Source organism: Pseudorasbora parva, chromosome 6, assembly GCF_024679245.1.
Source record: "Pseudorasbora parva isolate DD20220531a chromosome 6, ASM2467924v1, whole genome shotgun sequence".
Lineage (NCBI taxonomy): Eukaryota > Metazoa > Chordata > Actinopteri > Cypriniformes > Gobionidae > Pseudorasbora > Pseudorasbora parva.
The window spans coordinates 30655144-30678457 of record NC_090177.1 but is presented as its reverse complement, the minus strand read 5'-3'; the positions used below and the strand labels follow the sequence as shown (position 1 = coordinate 30678457).

At 37.9% G+C, this 23314-nt stretch overlaps 1 protein-coding gene across 9 annotated transcripts in view; it reads right to left on the bottom strand.

Moving 5' to 3' along the window:
- chl1a (cell adhesion molecule L1-like a) overlaps positions 1–23314 on the bottom strand; it is an 88378-nt gene that overhangs the window by 8902 nt on the left and 56162 nt on the right. For 3 of the 9 annotated variants that reach the window (XM_067446646.1, XM_067446647.1, XM_067446648.1), the window contains 18 exons: positions 18838–19004; positions 18606–18765; positions 16536–16660; positions 16151–16252; positions 15663–15860; positions 15289–15359; positions 14646–14868; positions 11910–12025; positions 11550–11754; positions 9532–9654; positions 9161–9334; positions 8628–8693; positions 6959–6997; positions 6255–6323; positions 4783–4890; positions 4118–4276; positions 2124–2249; positions 743–815 (listed from right to left, as the gene is read on the bottom strand). In XM_067446646.1, the coding sequence (XP_067302747.1) occupies positions 743–815; positions 2124–2249; positions 4118–4276; positions 4783–4890; positions 6255–6323; positions 6959–6997; positions 8628–8693; positions 9161–9334; positions 9532–9654; positions 11550–11754; positions 11910–12025; positions 14646–14868; positions 15289–15359; positions 15663–15860; positions 16151–16252; positions 16536–16660; positions 18606–18765; positions 18838–19004 (2304 nt within the window). The remainder of the gene's footprint in view (positions 1–742; positions 816–2123; positions 2250–4117; positions 4277–4782; positions 4891–6254; positions 6324–6958; positions 6998–8627; positions 8694–9160; positions 9335–9531; positions 9655–11549; positions 11755–11909; positions 12026–14645; positions 14869–15288; positions 15360–15662; positions 15861–16150; positions 16253–16535; positions 16661–18605; positions 18766–18837; positions 19005–23314) is intronic. The other 6 variants (XM_067446651.1, XM_067446649.1, XM_067446652.1 and 3 more) reach the window with 6 other exon arrangements.

Sequence of the window (23314 nt, the reverse complement as noted above, 5' to 3'; positions counted from 1 at the left end):
ACAGCATTTATTTAAAATAGTAAAAATGAATACTTACAAAATAATCTGTTGCTTTTGATCAATTTAATGCGTCCTTTCGAAATAAATATATTCATTAAAAAAATCTTGCTGACTCCAAATAGTAAACACACTGACTACTGTTTGGAGTCAGTTTTTTGGTTTTGTTTATGTATTTATTAATTTATCAATGAACAGATTTCCATTTGTATGTCAGGTACGTGTCTATTATTATACTTAGTATGCAAATGTCTCCAGTAAAATTCTCACCAGACACAAACACTCTTTAAGAGCAATATTTCACGATTGTAATAGTGTTCATCTAGTCATTGAAAAAAAAGACATATATGTTATATACACTATAAAAATCTTTCATGATCTTTGTCATGATTTTTTTCGCTTTAAATTGTATTTATTTTCCTGCATGGAAATTTAGAAATTGTACAATTTCTATAACTGAGGGAACCTTTTGAAGTTGTAATATAAGCTAAACACAATACGACAACTATTATCACACACACTACACTAAAGATCTGACTTTTGAACTAAACAAAGCTTTCGTTCACTACCTGTGTCTGTAGGCTATAGTGAGAGCAATGCTTTCCTTATGGCTCCAAGGAAAGGCCATGCATGCAGGGTTTGATAGCAGGAGATAAAGGCATTAAGAAATGATGTCATAGCAGGAACTCAGTGCGACGAAGAATTTGCGTCGAGATCAATAACAGAACTAGTGTGGCTCTCTGACCTGTACTCGCAGGGGGTTTCTTCGCCCATGCTGTGAGATTCCGGATCAGCAGGAGATTCCTCCTTTTCCTTCACTGCCAAGAAAAAAATAGGAAAGATTATTAATTTTATAAATTATATTGTACTACTTTTGAGTATTTAATTGTAATGAATTTACAACATTCAAGGAAAGTGCCTTGCTTACTGATATATCTCAGTTGCTTTTAAAACTTCATGCCTTGATATTTTCAATATGATATTTTCTGTATTTTCTTGATATTTTTGATACATTGTTGTTTTTTATAAGAGATAATATGGATATCCACTTCACATTGATTCAATACTTCACAAATTTTGGAGAACATTTCCTTTTTTGCTGCATTGAAGCATATCAAGGACACTTACTGCCTTTAAGATAAAATACAGTGTAAGCTGAACCTTACTAGAGTAGCATTGATTATTTTCAGCTTGCTAAGGTATATATAACCAATCATATAATGTAAAGTATAGCTAACAGCCATAGTGAAACATTGCCCATAGCATCACTCTGCCTCTGCTGGCTTGCCTTCTTCCTATAGTGCATCCTGGTGCCATGTGTTCCCCAGGGGCGCACCCACACACCAGGCCATCCACGTGATGAAAAAGAAGACATTATTCATCAGACCAGGCCACCTTCTTCCATTGCTCCGTGGTCCATGCCCACAGTTGGCGCTTTCAGTGGTGGTCAGGGGTCGGCATGGACACCCTGACTGGTGTGCAGCTATGTACCCCAATATGCAACAAATGCACTGTGAATTTTGACAACTATCTATCAGAACCAGCATTAACTTCTTGAGCAATTTGAGCTACAGTAGCTTGTCTGTTTGATCAGAACACATGGGCCAGCCTTCCCTCCCCACATGCATCAATGAGCCTTGGCCGCCCATGACCCTATCGCCAGTTCACCACTGTTCCTTTCTTGAGCCACTTTTGATAGATACAGACCACTGCAGGGAACACCGACCGGGAACACCCCACAAGAGCAGCAGTTTTGGAGACGCTCTGACCCAGTCGTCTAACATCACAATTTGGCCCTTGTCACTTGCTCAAATCATTTTTTTCATTTTTTTCATCATTTTTACTGCTTCTAACTTTGAGGACAAAATGTTCACTAGCTACCACATATATGACGCCCTCTAACAGGTGCCGTGATGAAGAGATAATCTGTGTTATTCACTTTTTTTTGTGGTATTATACCAGTGAAGCTCACTGATCACAAGATATCTGTCTGAGGCAGCTAGTAATAAGTCTATGGTTGGTGCGACAGAGCCACACAAAAGCAATGAGCTAAGGTCTAGATGCTATAGACTACTGTGAGTTTGGACAGAGGCTCTGTGTGACCTCTAAAGCTGTTTGTGTCTTACCTGCGTACTTGCCGCCTTTGTTCTTGAGCACAAAACAGCCGATGAGGACAAGCAGAGTTAGTAAAGCCACCGCGCACATCATCCCCACAAACCACTCCTGGGATCCCGCCACTTGTGTACTTGAGGCTACAAGGACAAAAGAGAGTTTGTTTTTGGAAAAAATATGATTCATGAGCACAATCACACTGATGCAAACTTGAAAACATTAACAAATATTGTCTTGTTGGGTTACAAGATAAAAACAATCATAACCTCAAATGGCATTTTTAAATACAATTCCTGCGGCAACTTCTGATGTGGGTTGTCAAATGAGAACAATTAGAACCCGGAGAAGAGCATTTGTGCGTCGTATATATTTTTAATTACTTGTTGTGAATGTGGCAAAAATTGTTAACTTCCAAATGTTCAATACATTTTTGGAACACAAATTTCCAACCTACTTGCTGACTTAAATAAGCTGTTTTTTGCTGCCGTCTCATAGCCTGTGGGTTTGCTGTAAAAATGAAATTATCAGGAATCCTGTTGCAAATACATTTTTATCATTTGTTTCTTATATTCCGATTCGTCTGAAGGATATGCAGAGCAGTAGGTGCTACATCTAGCAGTTATACATATCTCTGTTGCATTATCCTAACCTCTTCTGGTGTTGTGAATAACATCCTCTATGCTCTCCCCTTTGCATTACCTCAAATTTCTGCAAATACAGAGTAGGCATCATTGACGAGTTTCCGTCATCTGTCTAAATGAATTAATCAGAAAGTTGTGGATGTTTTACAGCCTAGTTTCTATAAAAGGTTGTTTAGTCTAGAGTAGAACTTTTGCAAATTCACAGTAAAATCAATGCTTTTATCCCAAAGATCAAGACAATTGATTCCTTATGATAAGACCTCATGAGGGGATCTCAACTCTGGACTTCCAGGTCCACTTTCTAGTAATCCTGAAGACATTGATCAGCTAACTGAGGTGTGTTTGAGTAGAGTTAGAGCAAAACTCTGACAAAAAGTGGGCCTTGAGGTTATGTTATACAAAACACAAGAGGACGATGTAATATTAAAGAAGACCTATTATGCCTTTTTACAAAAAATTGATTTTGTTTTTGGGCTATACTATAATGTTTTCATAGATGAATGTTCAAAAAAATATTTTTTGACATTGTTGCAGCACCTTTCCCCAGTCTGTCAGTAATGCTCTGTTTAGTTCATGTGTCTATAAAGCCCCTCTTTCCGAAAAGTGCGCAGTGTGCTCTGATTGGATGGCTGGACCATTGTGTTGTGATTGGTCAACAGTTACACCATAACCGTGTTAGATCCGGGCTGGAAAAAAACAGCATCTTGAACATGGCGCCAGCACACTACTAACACAACACAACCAGGCCTTGCCCTTTTTTTGCTTATGTCTTGGGCATTATTTAAATGAGGAATATTGTGACGTGTTTGTTCGGGGAAGAACTCCAGACAACAATCGAGAATTCTCAGGGAACATAAATCCCTACAGAAAGATAAAAATGTAAAAAAAAAAAAAAAAAAAACATAATTCCTCCCCTTTAACATTTTGTCAGTTAATGAAATACAAATTTGTTTACTGTTAATTTATTTTCAGTCCTATGAAACCTAAAATCAGAGCTGCTGGTGTAAATTACACACACACACACACACACACACACTCACACTCACACAAGTTTGTTTTTGTGAAATGTGGGGATTTTATACCGTACAGTCAGTATTTTCTATCCCCTTACACTGCCCCTGCCCCTAAACCTACCCTTCACATGAAACATTCAGCATTCTTACTTTTTGATGCTCACACACACACACACACACTACAGGGCATATTAAGATCCCATTATAGTTAAGTCTAATGTTTTTAAAAAAAATTCTTAGTCAAAGAAATGGAAGAATCTTTGAATGTCCTTAGTGCTAATGCACCCGCAGAAAGACCATCACATGTCAGTGATACCTCTAATGCTGTTCTACAGCAGGTCTCTAGCTTCTCACCTTTACTAGTCTTGAAAACCTCTTCAAAAATGCTAGGGCCATCAACCCTGCGTGAAGTCTGCAGCCGGACTGTGTACACAGTTCCTGGGCTGAGCCCTTCAACGACGTGGAAACCTTTCGATGTATTTAAAGCCTCTGAAATCTGCCAGATACCATCACCTGAAGGAACAACCGCATAACCAGATAACGTCAGGCCACCACCCAGCAGAAAGAGGTGATAGCTATGATAGTGAAAAGCCACACTTTGAAAGGTTAGAAAAAAATAAAGGTTAGAGTAAAACTGATACTAGGGCTGCAAATAAAAATCCACAAAGAAAATAGTCAAGAATGAATTTCTTTTATATTATTACTTTGACTTTGGTTATTCAGTAGGTGCTGCTTTCAAACTGAGAGCTTTTGATGTTGTTTCTGCACTTTAAATAGGAACATTTATTACATGTTTGCAAATCATATATATCATTATACATTATCTGTATAACTACTCTGTAAATTGATCAAAATGTTAAATATTCACTTAATCTAAGACATAACCAACAGATGAATTGATCATAAAAATAGTTTTTAGTTGCAGCCCTAGATGCACTACAAGTATGTCTACAATTTACGGAAAGTTCAATATTGTAAACTTTAAATCCTGACAAAACATTGAGGAGTGACATTCTTACGGTGATTCATTATTGAAATATAGAGCTGTGAATCAGACCGTTCTCCACTGGTTCTCCAGCTGATTCTTGCAGAGGTGTCACTTACAAAGGTGGATATGTTGAGAACAACTGAGAGAAATACACAGAGATGAAGATATAGAAGAAAAGACAGGAAAACTCTTAAAAGGTTAGTTCCTGCAAAAGAAACCCAGTACACCCACCATTTGGATTGCGTTATATAAAGAAATGAAACATTGTTTAAGTCAACATGAAACAGCTCTTACATAACCAGTGTTGGGTGTAATGCATTACTAAGTAATTCATTACTGTAAATAAATTGAGAAAGTACAGAATTATTAATTTGTTACTTCAGCTGTAATTGCATTATATACTGTATAGTCTACCGAACATTTCTATAATACTATAGTGGATTTAAAGGGTTAGTTCACCGTAAAATAAAAAAAAATGTGCACAAAGAGAGTTATTGTCACTTCATAACATTAAGTTTGAACCACTGTAGTCACAGACTATTTAAACAATGTCTTTAATACCTTTCTGGGCCTTGAAAGTGGTCGTTGTATAGCTGTCTATGTGGGGTCAGAGATCTCTCAGATTTCATCAAAAATATCTTCATTTGTGTTCCGGAGATGAACGGAGGTCTTACGGGTTTTGGAACGACGAGTGTGAGTAACTAATGACAGAAAACCGCACCCGGCATGTTGTCCCGAGTCAGGAAAGGGGTTAAAAGGGCTATAAGGTGCCGTTGGTGGCCTAAAACAGAAGATTAGCCTACTTATTTTTTGTATTCCTCGCACTGTGTAGAAATAATATTGAATCAGCCGTCCCCGAGTTGAGCCGGTTTCTTCTCGCCTCTGACACAGCCGGTGGAGCTGAATGTTGCGCTCACTAGCTGCACTTATACTGGAACGCAGAGGATCCTCCTTGCCAATGTATTTCATAGTAAATTGTTTCTAGAACCCTACTAATATAAATGACAAAGGTTTAATTGGCATCTGTATTTCAAACGACCCGACCGACCGCAACTCGAATATCATTACAAATATTTTTAGATGACTCATAACCGCAGGGTGACCGCAGGCGCCCGCTTATTTTGGATCAACCTGCGCATCACTGACAGCCCAGTTTTAAATGCTTTGGAAGAAATAAGAATTTGTTTTTAAATATTCATTTTAAGAATTAAAAGAGCAGTTTCATGACTGCCCTTGTACTGTTCAACTGGCTGAGGTTGATATGGGATTTAGTAAGTAATTAGTAATAAGATATCTAATTACACTGTTGACCATGTAATTAGCTAAATGTCTTTCTTTGCGCTGATGCACTAATTCATAATTCTTAATAAGACCAGGAACATGTAGTAAATACTGTACATTTTTATTTCATGTTGACTTTAAATGCAAGTTTCACTCAAGTATGGAAATGTTGAATGTATGAAAATGATGGTTAACTGTGTATATAGACGAATGGATGAATACCTAAGGTAGGAAAGGTGGCATTGACAGAAGGAGTGTCTGTATTAGATGAGGTGAAAGAGAAAGGTTGCCCTGCAAGAGAGAGAGAGTTCAAACCACATGCATGAGAACTGCAAATAATAAAATGCAACTAATAATAGAGTCGTGCATAAGAAGAAAATAAATGGGAGATTATAATGTCCTGTTTTTTTGTGCATTTGGACTATAAGTATACAGCTGGTCTTTACAAAATGAACACTATTGAATGATGTGTTCTTGTCAGCAGCTGATAAAGCATGTTTTTGCTGTTTTAGCAGGGGTTCGGAGATAGTACTGGCTTGCAGAGCGGCCCATAAAAGACAAAGCAAACGCCAACAGCAATTAAGCTAAAGTATACTTGAACCAGCTGTCACTAAGTGGATTTTTGATGGAATAGTTTGCAGGAATTATTTCCTACATTAATTATGGAGTTTTGCAGGGACTTTTGATACAGCAATAATTGTAATTCAACAACAACAGATGTTTATTTATTCATAACTAAATATTTATGTTGCTAAAATTAGTACAACTACTGATGCTATAACTAATGTTAAGACTAGAATGTGTTTCCATGCCGTTAATAGATAATGTAACAAATAACAGTTATTTTAGACATGATAATGTAGGGGTTAAATATACTAATTAAGATTTTAGGTCACAAAAACAGCTTCAAATCGGCTGGTACATACTCAACTCAGAAGATGCCACTTCAGATGTTGACAGTTCATCTTAAGAAGACAGAACAGATCAATGTTGATAATATATATATATATATATATATATATATATATATATAATTGTTATTATAATAAGTAGCTAAACAAATTAATAATAAATGTTCTATGACTGTGGCAGATAAGCATTAAGGGCCCTATTTTATAGATTCAAGCGCATGGTCTAAACCTCATGGTGCATTTAGGTCATGTCCGAATCAAGGTGGTAATCTAGCACTCAGAAAGCGTTCCACCCATAGGGGCTGCCATTGCTAACCAAGCCATCACCTGCTGTTAGCATCCCATATCTTATTCATTTTTACGTCACTTTGACAGTGAATAACTTTACATCTGAGGTGTTTAAAGACTCCATTTGTCCATTGTTTATTTCTAAAGAAACACGACAATAAATATAAAAGGCTCCGTTACCTTGTATCTTACACCATCACCCCAAATAAGCTGTTTTTGTAAAAATAGGCTAACGATTGCGTCATAACCAACGCGACTGTCGCATATTTGAGAAATTACCATATAGACAGGAGGAGACGCTCAGAAACAATATTTTACTGTCTGTGAGACAGTCTGGGGGACGTGGAGACATAAAGTCTGATAAAGTCAAGCGGGAAGAATGGGGAGAAGCCCATAGTGAGCCAAAAGCAACGGAAGAAAATATTTAAACAACGTGATTCAGATTTCACTTTCCCCAACTACTAGAAGACCTACAACTGTCAGACAGGTTGCTCACGTCACATCTACGTCGTCAAGCTCAGTCTGAGCCTGCGCAGTGCACTCAGCCATCAGGATGTGAGTGCCTCTGATTGGCCTCATTTTCCGCCATTGAAGTCAATGGGAACGCTCTGTCCATTTCTTTTACTGTCTATGGTCCGAATCCACTTTTGCTAGTTTAATGATGGAAAAAAAACAGTTGGCACACCAGGTGCATAGCCCAAAAGGGTTGTATCTAGTCTCTTAATGAGTCATGGCCGTGTTTTGGCCGTAATGTGAAATAAACCGATCAGAGTCATCTCCCATTCCCTTTAAAATCCAGTTGTGCTTGCACCACGGTAGATTCGCTATTTACACGGAGGAATTTGCGAGCGGAAAGACTGAACGCTTCTCCGGAGAGGAATCCTTTTTTAGTATTTAAAAATGTTTGTGTGCTGCTGCGAATGTGCTTAACAAGCCGAGTATAGGCGGGTGCACAATGCGCCCTTTAAATAACACACGCCCTTTTTGTTGGTCAATAGTATCATTTTCAGTAAACAGCAACATGCCAACAATGCACCTGAACACACCTTGTTTTCAGACCAGCACGCCCATGGGTGAAAATATGGGAGCAAGTGCATTTAAACAATGTGACGCTGGACGTGAAAATGATAACTGTGTCGGGTTGAAACTAGCAAAAAACACTGGCATTGCATTAAGCCAGGTGTATGATAGGGCCCTAAATCTTCTTTCAGTGACTTCAAAATCACTAAGTGTTATGTCCATAGGAGGACACGTTTTACTGATAACTTTAAAATGCTGGTCTCCAAAAATGCAGATGCCCAATGCACAGCAAAAGTAACATTCTCAAAAATAGCAATTACTAACTGACTACTAACTAAGTTGCAAAATGCTACAAACTACAGTGCATGATACATACAGCGCTCTGTTGAAGTCTGAGCAGAGACTGTGGAAACTTCAGGAAGTGATTTTTCGAGCATGGTAACTAGTTTATGAGAAACAAAAGTTGTTTGATAAGAAGACAGATCAGTTTAAAGAAACACATCGAAACATGCAATGCATAACTAAATTGTGGCCTACAGAGAAATGCAATACTGGCGATACAAAATCAATTATCCAGTAAGTAAAAACACATCTAGAAGCAAATATTTTTACTAAGGCCTCATTGATCGGTCAATGCATTGGTCACTAGGCTCTGATAGGCTGTGTAGCACTTAAGCAATAATCTAATCCTCCTTCTTTAAGGAACAAGATCTTGCCAACAGCAACATCTTTAGTTCCATAACTGCTGCTTAATCACTTTCGAACACCTTGCGGCTGTGCTAATTAGAACACTAACTTTGCTTGTATCAGATGTTTGTCTCTCAGCATGGGCACTTCAATTTAGATTCTGACACCAGATCTATTATAGCTCCTGGGAATCTGCTTATAGTTGCTTCCGGGCACACTTACATGCTTCAGGGCCGGTGCTTCCATCCTCACTGATGGCTGACCCGCAGCCAACTTGCGTACACGCTTTCAGGTGGAACTTATACCTGTCTTCCTGTAGATCATGCAAGACCCATTGTGTTGTATCTGGCCCGCTGATGTTCACAGAGTTCAGCTCACCCAGAGTCTCATTAACTACTAAAAAAAGATATTATAAAAGATTTCTGGGTCAGTGAAAACATTTGGGGTCAGTAAATAAATAAATGCAGCCATGTGAACTTCTTTTAAAAACATATAAATGTATTGGCCCCAAACTTAGCAGTATATAGAGTACAGTTAAGCTGGTTTATATCCAATTCATATAGACAGATGATGCAAATCTTCGAGTGTCATACCTGTCTGGTATTGCAGCAAGTATCCCGTGAGAAAGCCGTTGGTTTCGTGCGGAGGCGCCCACACCAACGTGATGGAGTCTTTCTGGGAGTTTGAGGCTCTCAGGATGGGAGGTTTCTCAGGAACTGTGGGAAGAGCAGCAGCACAATCGGTCAGTATGTATCTTAAACTTGGAAACTGTTTAAAAACTTGCGCCACTTTTGCCAACGGCATTTACGTGCAAAAAACAGCGTTTTTATTCTGCTGAAATAGCACTGCATTGTATTCCGTATTTCTATCGTATTTAAGTCACTGTCTTCATGTTATGTTCACAAGATTGGGGAGTAATGAAATACATGTAACTTAGTTAGGTATTTAAAATACAAAATTAAATTTTAATAATGTCCTCAACTACTGTCGTAAGCTCTGTCATCCTTCAACAGGGGATGCCATCGCGCGTGCATTTGTTGACATGACAACCCTGATAGCCCTGAACTAGTGATGCGCGGGTCGTCTCATAACCCGCGGACCCCGTATGTCTATTTAATGGTCGCGGGTGCGCGGCGGGTTGTAAAAATATATACAGTGGTGCGGTGCGGGCCAAATAACTTCATAAAAGCGGCGCCGTGGGTTAGTGCAGCACTAACAGTTCCCCTGAACACTGCAGGAGGAGTTCACATGAAGGTGTTCTTCTGGCGTCGCGTGTGAAATGTCTTCATCCCAGGTACAGTCAGTGGCATATGTTTCAGCATGTCATATGAATATCATTTCATGGGTTTTATTTTTTTTCAAATGCCAAATAATCACCATGCTCACGTTTACAAGCCAGCGTCATTATAGTAGTCTATTGGTTACCATTTTACAGAATCTATATGATACTTCAGTTCAATGTTTGAGTGGTAGGTAATCACCGTAACAAGCAGGACAGCATCGGTCGGGCACGCCTCCTTCAGCTCACGCCGACGAGCAAACGCTGGTCACATGTTGATCCTCGTCCTGCCTTTAATCACAGCACTCTCTCGTTTCCTCTTATTGCTTTCCTCCAACAAAACCTTATCTTTCTTATTTGTCTGTGCTGCTTCGGACATGACTATATTATCCGACGAACAAAGTTGGGCTCGCACGTCCGAATGTAAGGAAGTGTGGCTGTTGGTGGAAGTGACGTATATGCTGTAAAGCAGTCGAATTGTGTAGTTCTTTTTGTTCTCGAGTTACTACCCGAAACCCGAACTTTAAAAGTACGATTAAAAACGATACAGACCCCATAAGGCTATGGCAGCCGTGTCATTCAACCTATTGTAAGTCGATTTATCATCACAAGAGTCTTAAAAAATATATTATGAAGGTTGAAAAGTTACCTAGTGCTGATTTAAAACTATAACGGGCAATTGTAAACAGCATCCTAAAAAACATTTCTGCTCATTAGTTTCAGACTCTTTGCAGAATATGCAAAATTGTAATCAATTGTAAAAATGTCACATTACTTTTATTTAGCACTGTCCTGAATAAGCTATTTCACATAATAGATGTTTACATATACTCCACAAGACTAAATGAATACATTAATTTATACATATTGCCAAATTCGAAAATGTACATACCCTTAAATCTTAACTTTCGTTACCTGGATGATCCACTACTGTTTTCATGTTTTCATTTGTTTAGGTCATTTTATTCTCACAATTGCAAGATTATATCTCACAGTTCAGACTTCTGTACTGAGAAAACTTTTGAACAGTATAATGTGTAAATGTATGTATGTATATTACATAGGACACTTAGTGGTCTCTTTGTTACATACCTTATTAGTATTAGTATCTTATAAGTATTACAAAGTATTCTAAAGTATTTAGATTAGGTTACAAAACTTGTGTAATCTTACTAAATACATTACAAATTACCTTTAATCTATAGTGAAATACATTTTTAAAAATAACTTTCCCAACCCTGTATGTTTAGCAGTATACTTTGGACCATTTGTGAACAAATAACGCTCAAACCACTGAATTTTAAAATGTGTGTACTGTCAAAGCGTTCTTGCCTCCCTGTGGAGTTGTGAAAGAGATGGGACTGCTGTTGGGCCCATTCCCTCTCCGGTTAAAGACGTTGACAGTCAGGCTATATTCAGAGAATGGCTTCAGTTCAGGCACTATGGTGTGACTCCTGTTTCCAGCGACGGTGAGAGACTGTTTCTCCAAGTGGATTCTCTTAGACGTCAACAGACTTTGAGTTCGCCACAAGTGCACCTGAGAGAAAAAGACAGGAGGAAGAGGGTGTTGATAAGGATATATATATGGATATGAGAGAGAGAGAGGGGGGGGGGGGGAGGGAAACATACAGTGGAGTCTATTAATTGCTATAAACAGCTTGCTTGTTGCTCATTGACCAGTCAGGAACTCACAGTGTATCCTCCAAGATGGCCCCTCAGGGTGGTTTGAGGCACCGGTGACCAGTTGACCCTCAGCAGTGTAGAGTTCAACACCTCCACAGATACATTTTCAGGAGGAGCCAAGGGCACTAGAAGGGATATCAGAAGGCACATCTGTTTAAGGCTACACTTTCACAACTGGCGCAAAAGGGTAATATTTCACAAATTCACATACACATAACCATTTCCTGAAGCAAATAAAGCCACATATGCGAGGGAGATTGGGAGAGGGGGTGAATGGACTATAATTGAATAACACACTTACTGTTTCCAGGAACACACACGTGCTAACAAAGCTATCCACAGAGAAATGTGGGTACATGGGAAAGGCTCTTTCAGAGATGCAAACTCATCTGAGGTGAAAAACCACAGCTTCATGGGGCTTATTGCTTTAATAAAACAGTTACCACACAATAAAAACGTTAACTCTTTCCCTGCCAAAAATGTAATTTTCCGTTATTTGTGCGGCAACGCTGCCTAGCCAAAAACTGATTTTTCCGTGTTTTCACTGTCAGACGCTAGGGGGCCGCTATTATGCATCTTCTGAATGAGTACTGAATCTCCTGATCACACACATGAGGAAGCACACATGAGGAAGATCCAGTAAAAGCATAGACTGTAAAAAAAAATATGGATTTAGTGATCCTGACGTCAACCATAGGATTCTGAAGGTTGAAATCATCATCATCGCGCGTCACTCCCGGATAACAGAAAAAGGGATAAAAAGGCGAGACGTGGTGATGTGATGACTAACAGACAGCGCAAAAATGGCTATTCACCTGTCACTCCAAGTGACCAAAACCTGGGGGAGGTTGGCGCTTGAGTAAAACAAGCAATCGCATGGTCCAATCTAATCCGATCTAATGTTAGTGAATGAAATGTGGACCCAGGACGAGCTATAGGACTGTGCAAGCATTAGGAGTGTTGATGGCTTGTGATACCATCACAGAGAGGCATGAAATCCCTCTCTAGAACTTTTTCTTTTGTTGTTCCTGGTTGGTGGAACGATCTTCCGTCCTCCATACGCACGACAGAATCACTCGCTTCATTCAAATGACAGGTAAAAACTCATCTCTTCCATCAGCACTTAATCTTACATTAAAAAATAATTTTTCTTTTTAAGGCCTTTCCTCCTCTATTTCTCCTTTCTTCTTCCCTTTTCTGTTTTTTGCTACTCTGAGCGGTATACAAATCTTGGTATTTGGGACAACTTTTTGTGTTTCTTTGCCTCTTCTTGACGGATCGCTTCCTGTTCTCCTGAGTTGTAAGTCGCTTTGGATAAAAGCGTCTGCTAATTGCATACATGTAAATGATGGTATCGACGTACCCCGTCTGTGTTTGATCATCGCTCTGAATCTGATCTGGAAACAGTCTTTCACAAAAACGTGATTTTCTCAGCTTTTTGCTCAAAATGTTGCTTTTTTATGAAACTTACCCATATTCAAGTGTTGATAAATAGAGAATGCATGATTATTATTTTTTTAAAGAAGAGCGTCAGCTATTTATTTTGATATATTGCATGTTCAGATATTCATTAAACAAAATGTTCTAATTCAATTTAATGAAAATTGTCTAAACCCCTGGCGGTGGCTGGCAACTTTTTTTTAAAAATGCTAGCGGGGAAAGAGTTAAAGCCAAAATATATGTATCAATGCAACTTTCATAAAGTAAATACATGCTTCCGTGGAAAAAAAAAAAGTCCCTGACTGTAAACGGCAACCCCTGATCTATACAAATAAATGTTCTTTATATACTATAGATCAGTGACAGCAACAATAGCCGTAATAAATCACTCACTACTGAACACTTTTATATTAAAAGGACTAAAACCTGTTGTGTGAACACTGGAACAAGACGCAACTGATAAATGAGCGCTGTCACTGTCAGGACATGAGATAACCCCTTTACTGGTAAAAATAAAAGATATCGCAGCAGCGGACATTCAATGGATTGCTTTATGATGAACATAGAACTGACCTTTGGAATATGCATATCTGAATGCAGGTAATACACTCGGTCACTCAATCTCTCTCTCAAGCATCCTTGATCAATATCAATGAGAACAAACAATATGAGAAGAGTGGTTGCTAAGGGTGTTGTGCAGTGATACAAAGAACGGTTGGGTGAAGAGGTCATAGCCGTGTTTTATTGTGAATAAAACACACCTATTGACCAATCAGAATCAAGGACTGGAACTAAGCGTTTTATAATGTACGTTATTACTCAAACTTTACAACGCTTGCGGTGACAGAGGTCTTATAGAGCAGTATTTATAAATCGTTCTCATCGGCATTACATGAATCACACTATTTTGGATTCAAAAACATTTTTTTTAGCTAAAAAAAGGTGACAAGTTTGCATCCCTGCACTTTGCAATGGGAAAAACAGGGATAACCTTCTTTGCAGGAATAATAAGGACAAAATCAGCCCAACCTGTTGCATCATCCTCTAAACAATACCAAATGTCGACTAGAGACAAGGGCAAGAAAAATGTAATAAAACAAAAGATAATCACATAAGTGCTTGGCAAAGAATGTGTCTGATCCCTAAAAGCACATTGTAAAAGCTCTGCAGAAATGGCTGATCCTGGTAAAGAGTGGATTAAATCACTCTCCCAACTAATCTCCCATCTTAAGTGTTTATTGTTGGCTAATCGTGGCGGTGTCACACGTCTGCGAGATGAATATATTAATGTGCTGTTACACTCACTGTCTTCCCCGGAATAACCAGTCACCGCTCTGGGTTCTGGTGCCCACCCGTGTTGGTTGAAGGCCTGGATCTTGACCTCGTAGGGGACGAACGTTGGTGTGTCTCGCACCTCAAATGCTTGTCTCTTCACCATCTGTTCTTTCCAACTGTCCTCGACACCCAGGAGCCTGTAGCTCAGTTTGTATTCCAGACCGGGACCGTTGTGCTCCACAGGCGAGAGATGCTGGTGATTGAAGGGAAAAGTGGGTCAGTGCACTGCAAACATTACTGAGCATTTGGAACATCTGAAAAGAGTGAAAGAGTGCGAGAGACATTTGCTGATGGGTTAGAAGAAATTTGGCGTGGGATAGTTCCTGGGGTGCCTCGCTTGGCTTTCCTTCAGAATTGCAATCTGAACGAATTCTGACTCATAAATAGAGCATCAAATGACTTGTGAATGGAGATTTGCTCATATACTTGACTGCCAGTGCAAATTAAGTTGTTATGGCCTTAAAACAACGAGACGCCAGACTTCATAAAAGCTCCAGGAACATTAAGTTCCCAGGCCTCCCTGCGTGAGGGTGTTTGCCTTCTTTGGCTTCCAAGCCATGCATATATGCATATGCATTCCAATTTTTTGACAATGCTGTTTGCATTTTATTACCTCCCAGCTGATGTCCATCTGATGTGGCAGGCGACCCTCAATCTTAATGTTTTCTGGGTTCCTGTCGGGAGCTGTACAAATGTGGATATGAATTATTTAACATCTGTCTCAGTCAATAATACCATTGCCCTCTAACACTGCCAATGTGTATCACACATAATGACGAGCATGCAGTCATTGATAGTCCGAGACGGCGCTCGCTTAAAAGAGCATTAAAATTTATGGAGCTTTTATAGACATCTGTATAATTTTCTCAGGGTAAATCCCCACAAAAACACTGAGACAGGCACTTCAAACAAGTCCAAGGTGAATCAAGGAGAGCCTAGATATTGAATGGAAACATGTTACGAAAGCAAGTCTGCGAGGATCCCTACCACAAGGCGGTGTCTTATATCTTTCGGAGGGCATGCTGGGCCGACTCCTCCCTATAGCATTGGCAGCGATGACTCTGAACTGGTAGTTAATGTGGCCGTAGAGCGTCAAGGGGGCTGAGAACTGGCTGCTAGCCACTCGTAGAAGCTCCTTCCAAATCCCTGGCTCCCAGTGGTTCTCTTCATACTGGATGATGAACTCTAGTCATAGGAACAGAGCACAGCACTCATTGAATATGCAAAGTGCATGCTCTCAATACACTGTGGCGCAATCCCATTGGGAGCCCCCTTCAAATATTGTAGAGCAATGTTTGAGTATAAGCAACGTCCATGAAAACGACTTCTGAGAGAAGAGAAATCTGCTTAAAGCAAAAGCCTAGCTCAGAAGCACTGAAAATGTGTACCATTACACATGAAGGGTACACTAATGGAAGTGTTTTGCTTTTGTTCTGCAACCCTCACATTACAGTATATTTTTAGATGAATTTTACCTTTTATGGGACTGTTATGATCACTGGCGGCCGCCCAGTTGAGCCTCACACTGCGGTCTTTGTGATCAGTGAGCGTCAGTTGAACCGGAGGATCAGGGACATCTGTCACATTTCAGACACAAGACTATAAACATGCTTCATATCAAAATAACTATATCTGAAGGCCGTTAGTAAGAGAAAGAGAATCGCTTCAAGAAATAACTGGTGCAACGATGATCACAAAACAACTGTGTGTTGTGTTTTCTCTACAGTCGTTCGTAGAGATTGCTGAACCACTATCTGAAAATAGTTTTTCAAAGCAGTTCTGTTATTGTGGTATTAAAGTAGTATATAAACATAACACAATCGTGCAAAACACGGTCAAAGCACGGTCCTTCAATCGTACCTAACACAGTTATGTATGCAGAAGCTGTATCTTTGTCCAGTGATGTTCGAGCAATGCAGGTGTACTCCCCTTGATCGCTGTAGCTCACATTGATAATCTTGAGAATTCCATCATCTGTGGAATATCTGCAAATAACCCAAAATAGGTATATGATGTATTAAAAAACTAATATTATTATACAATAATAGTTTTAGATGTGATAGTTTGTCAAAATAAAACTCATGAATTCATAAATGAGACATCAGGCTCACAATTACTTCATTCATGTAGTAGTTCCAAGTCTCTAAATGTCCTTCAAAAACAAACCGTACATTGTTTCAAGAGCCAGTATCTTTCATGGCTATGAAATGAAATAAAATAAGCAATGTGCATTCCAGGAATATGTATTGCATATTTCTATGTTTGGCAGCAATAGTCAATAGTAAAACAAAAGGTAAGAAACAATGATTTTATATGTCAACAATTGTTGTCGACATATAAGAGTGTCAGAGATGAAGAAAAATCTTTTATCTAGTTAAAAAGATGTGCCAAGTTCTTGGAAGTGTGCTCTTTGCATTTATGTTGGTTTAATATTGTTCTGACGAACTTTTTTTTGTCAAATTTTCAACAAATGTTTATATTTAATTCCTCCTAAGTTTCTTTCCAGCATATAAGTTAATAAATGTCTTCAGTCACACTTTAGTTTGGCGATCACGTATTCACTATTAAATATGACTTTCGCCTCAATCTAAGACTCCTCATTTACTGCTTATTAATAGTTAGTAGGATAGTTGTAGTTGTTAAGTTTATTCATGGGGTAGGATTAAGGGATGTAAAATATGTTTATGTAGAATAAGGCATTAAAATGTGCTTAAGTACTAATAAACAGCCAATATGCTAGTAATATGCAAGCTAATAAGCAATGCTTAATAGCTAGATTTGGTCCCCAAACTAAAGCATTACCATATTTTCCTTAAACCTTCAATGAGGTTTTTAAATACATTTGTTTTAAGGTAAACAGTATTTTTTAAATAAATTATGCCTTATTAATTAAGTGAGTCACACCACATGACATTTTACAACCTGGATTATCCTAGTTTGTGTTTATCATGAAAGGTCAAATTATCTGACATTTGAAGAGATTTATTGACTTTGAATCTCATGAATATCTGCAAATAAACCTTAACGCAAAATTCAAAGCAATCAAATTCCCACAAAATACACATTTTCAAGCAGACCAGGAGAATAAAGTGGCTGAAGTTGCTGTGCAGCTCGACAAAAATAGAAACCAGGCATCTGTCAAATGAAACGGCCACTTATAGTTTAGACATCTCCATTGATTGTACTGGATCTAGTTTGTCTCAAGATGGTGTAGATGTAGTTGTCAGAGGCGGCTCTGTGGCTTTTGTTCTGTATGAAAAGCCAAACAAGAATGGCGCTAAATGTTGTCATGACAATCAGTGCACAGCTCTGTTCTGTTCGCTGTGTGTGTTTGTCTACAATTTTTTAAATTAATGAAAAAATCATTAGCGGTTCGGGTGGAACTAATCTGGGGTGTGGATCTGAATCACAGCCTGCTATTGGTGACCTGAGGTAAAAATGCAAACATAATTTGTCTTGAAGCAAATAACTAGTAGCCACATTAACAAATAAACAGAGCCAAGAGGGTCCTCGCAACATTGGTGCTCGGGCCCTAAATATGGCTCAGTATTACACTGCATTTACACAGAAAATCCTGTTCGACATCATATTCTAGCCTATAGTAGAAAGAGGTTAAAGCTCCTGCTCATTAGCTGAAGTACCTTTTGATTTTCAGGAGACATTTCCCCCATAAAAGCGTACTATTACTGATAAAAGCTTACAATTACATCTAGCTCCGCTCTGTTACATGACTACAAAGTGTAAGTACTTAATCCATGATTCCAACACTGATAAAACTATAAATAAAATGTTAAAATGTCACGGCTCACGCTAATCCTTCCTATTTTGACAGCACAATGGGGATTTACTTAAATGGAGAATGGCTTCTATGAATTCAAAGTTGAAACATGAGGGACAAGCTACACCACTAAGGGAAAACAGGTCGCCCACCTTTCTGAGAAGTTAGAGAGGATATTTATCCCATCTTTCAGCCACAAGATCTCCAGCTCTCTTCTGAGGGTGGGGTCGCACTCCACCTGACACTCCACCTCGGCCATAGATCCTCCTTTGACCTTCATGTCTTGGGGAGGTTCTACGATCCTAGTTGAATCTATCAATGGCAGGCCTTTAGTTTCAGTAATGACCAAAAGACAAAGCTTTTTGATTAAGGAAGGTGGCTAACCTTTGATGAAAAGTTCAGTGGTGATGCTGGCGGTGCCCTCAGAGTTGCTTGCCAAACATTTGTACTGGCCCATATCTTCCATCTCGACTTTGTGAATCTGCAGGGAGCCATTCTTCAGGAGAGAATATCCCTCTCCATCTACAGAGCCCTCTGGGTCTTCTCTTCTCCTACAAAACAAACACTGAACTCTTCACAGGTCTTCTGAAATAGGGGCCCATGGGAATGGCCTTTACTGAAATGACTACAGATGCTCTGATGATAAAACTGAATCCAATGTAGGCTATTTTTGTTTTTTTGTAACATGACTTTCAAAATTGACCAAAGGTTTTGAAAGGAAACTTTTCACAGAAGAAAAAGAGTATAAATATGAGTGCAAAAGGAGGATCCCCTAGAGAGAACAGACATTTCATAAGGGCTATAGATCTTGCAGTGTCTTTTCTCAATATTGTCCCTTTTTCATTCACTTAATTCACTTGACCCTACTGGGTCTGCATATATATAATTATTATTATTATTTTTTAATTTTTTTATGAACTCTCAATTAACATTTTATTACATGCTAAATCATTTTTGGCAGGGTTTTTCAGCACTGCATTATCACTGTAGCTGGTCCTCAGATTATGGGTGGATGCAGACCCAGTAGGGTCAAGTGAATTAAGTGAATGAAAAAGGGACAATATTGAGAAAAGACACTGCAAGATCTATAGCCCTTATGAAATGTCTGTTCTCTCTAGTGGATTGATGATTGATTGATGGATGGATGGATGGATGGATGGATGGATGGATGGATGGATGGATGGATGGATGGATGGATGGATGGATGGATGGATGGATGGATGGATGGATGGATTAGGTCAGCACAAATGTCTATATTATATATATATATATATATATATATATATATATATATATATATATATAATAAATATATATGTGTGGATTGATGATTGATGGATTGATGGATGGATGGATGGATGGATGGATGGATGGATGGATGGATGGATTAGGTCAGCACAAATGTCTATAATATATATATATAATATATATATATATATATATATATATATATATATATATATATATATATATATATATATATATATATATATATATATATATATATATATATATATATATGTGGATTGATGATGGATGGATGGATGGATGGATGGATGGATGGATGGATGGATGGATGGATGAGGTCAGCACAAATGTCTAAAATTAGGTTAATAAAAATGTTTTTTTTTTACAGGTTTTGCAATTATATAGTAATAATTGTATTTATTACAATAGAATGGACATGAAATGAAGCATGGCAATCATTATCATCAAGCAATGGAAACGTTAGCCCCTCCTACATTTTGGCAGATGTTTCTCAAAGACCCATTTCTAATATTTGATTAAATAATCATATTTTCAAAATAGTTTTATTTATTTATGATAAATATATAAAATACTTTTTGAGTATCTGTACTTTACTGGAGTATATTTTTTTCTGGAAACTTATGACTTTTACTTCACTACATTTGAAAGACAAATATCGTACTTTTTACTCCACTAGATTTCTATCTAGGTCTAAAGTCATTTCTGCAGCAGCTCTGAAAGTCGGAGGATGATTTTTTTTCCATCTTTAAAAGTTTTTTTCAGGAATGAAAATTTTTGTCAGGAATCACTCTTATAGGGTCATATATATTTTCCCAACTTTTTTTGAACACTGATCTCTTCATAGCAAAATGGAAGAAGACGGTTCTTAGGCACAAGTGTGTGCACCCATAGCCATACTTTGAAAGTATGTTTCAGTTTAAAAAAAAAAATCACGATTAGTTTAGTTGGCATACACTTGGTGCATGTCTTCTAAAATATTAACAATATAAACATCTGGGAGAAAGAGAAGAGTAAAGTTGGGAGAATATCAGATGTGTATCAGTGTATTGGATCCGTGCATTTGGCCTTAAAGTGACAGCAGCTTTGTAAAGGGTGTTGTAACTTATATACAAGTATTTTTTTTTTTTTTTTTTTATTTATTTATTTAAGAAACAGGGACAGCGTACAATAAACATTAACCTCAAAGGGAGAGATGCATAGTACCAGGTTTTAGCTCAAGAGCTAATTTTCACCCGTAGTCCCTGGGCAGGCTGATGTTAAGCTACAATATATAAACAAACATGAGAAATAAAATTCATACTTGCCAAAAAAATAAATAAATAAATAAAACAAAACAGAAATTGTACAAACATTCATGTTCACACCTTTCACATACTTTGACCTTAGAACACACACTTACACACATACACATATCTAGTCACATGTGGGAACAAATTTGATTTGATAAAAGCCATTTCTTTACTTGGCGTGTGAAGGTATAAAAATTTGTGCTTTTTTTTAGCTCTGTAGGCAATATGTTCCACTGACGAGCGGCCACACAAGAAAAAGCAGTTTCCAAACACTGTCCTGCGTTTCGGGATCCTGCATTCACCTCGCACTGTAGATCGTGTGGCTCGAGCTGTTATTTCAGAGCCCAAAGATATGAATTCTTTTAGTGGAGGAGCAGCGTTGTCATGAAGTATCTTATACATCAAACAAAGATTGGTGTGAATTATCAGATTTTCAAAGCTGAGAAACTGGTATTTTACAAGAATATGACAGTGATGGTATCGTCTGCTTTTCTTATCGTGAATCTTTAGTGAGCTTTTATATAATGACTCAAGTGGTTTGAGTGCAGTTTTAGTAGCCTGTGACCAACTTGTCAAACAATAGCGAAAATGAGGAACAATCATGGCATTTAAATAGGCCCCTGAGGCCTCGATTGTAAAGGAATTTCTAATGTATCTGAACTGCGCCATATTAAGTTTTATTGTATTTGTTAATTTTTTTATATGCTTTTTAAAGCCTAAATTTGGTTCCAATATGACACCTAAATATTTTACCTGTTCTTGATTTGAAACAATTTGTCCATCAATTAAAATATTAGGGTAAATTTGTATTTTAAAACGATTTGTGAAAAACATAGAAACAGTCTTACCCAAATTTAGAGTGAGGCATGAGTTTTTCAGCCACAAACAAACTTTCTTCATCTCTTTAGTCAGTTTGTAAGCGACTTCTTCCGCAGTTTTACCATGTGCATATAGCACCGTATCGTCAGCATACATAATAATTTTACTCTTACACACAGCTGGTAGGTCATTTATGTAAAGGGTAAAAAGCAGGGGGCCCAAAATGGAACCTTGTGGCACTCCCATGCTACAAGGTCTTAATGGTGATTTTTTATTGTCAACCCCAACACATTGTTGTCTGTCATTAAGGTAAGATTGAATCCATGTTATTGTATTTGTGTCAAGAGCAAAATCAGATAATTTGCTAATGAGCAGCTGATGATTAACTGTATCGAAGGCCTTTTTCAAGTCTAGAAAGACCGCCCCTACCACACCTCCACCATCAAGACTGGATTTGATGTCTTCTAGTAGGTAGCAGCATGCAGACTCTGTGGAGTATCTTTTCCTGAACCCAAACTGGCAAGGATGTAATGCATCAGTGTGGTTAAGATGCTCTACTAGCTGTTCTGCCACCACCTTCTCAAAGATCTTGGAGATGGCTGGCAGAATGCTAATAGGTCTATAGTTTGAGACACAGAGCTTGTCCCCTGACTTGAAAATTGGCTTGACTACTGCTTTTTTTAGCGCCAAAGGAAAATTGTTTTCATTTATGGATTGATTCACAGCTATGGTTAGTGGAGGAGTTAGAATAGTTTTGTGTTCTTTTAAAAGTGATGTATCAAGTCCGAATATATCCTTTGCTTTACTATTTTTTAAATCTGACATTATTTTAAAAATTCAAATGAGTTTAAGTTAGTCGTATGCTAGTATGTCAGATGGAGCATCACTGAATGACTTAAACCATGATGACAGTGTGCATTTATACAACAATAATAAAATAATGCGTTGGCATAAAAAAGGAAATTTACTTTGATACTTGAGTACTTTTGAAAACAAATACTTCTGTACTTTAACTTGAGTAAAAATCTGTTTTTACAACTTTCACTTGTAACGGAGTAATATTTGACCAGTAGTACTTTTACTTTTACTCAAGTAATGAAGTTGTGTACTTTTTCCACCTCTGATTAGTACATAAATCTCATTCTTATCCGTTTAATTTATGCAAAACTGGCAAATATGCATCATATTAAGTTTAAAAGATTTGAAAAACTGAGAAATATCCAAATGGATTAAATTTGTATGCGATTCAAATACATAAATCTTAAATATAGGCCTAGATATTTTAAATATTATGTACAATCAATGAACTTAATTAACACTCGTACACGTCCCAACTAGGTGTGACATAAAATTGATAGTTTTTCTGTTCGGTGAAGAAGATTTTTTTTTTTCTGCAGTGGCAAAATGCAGGATGCAACAATCAATCACAAAGCAGCCAATCATAGCAGCTCTCTGCATAAAACTAAAAAACATATCAGGTATTT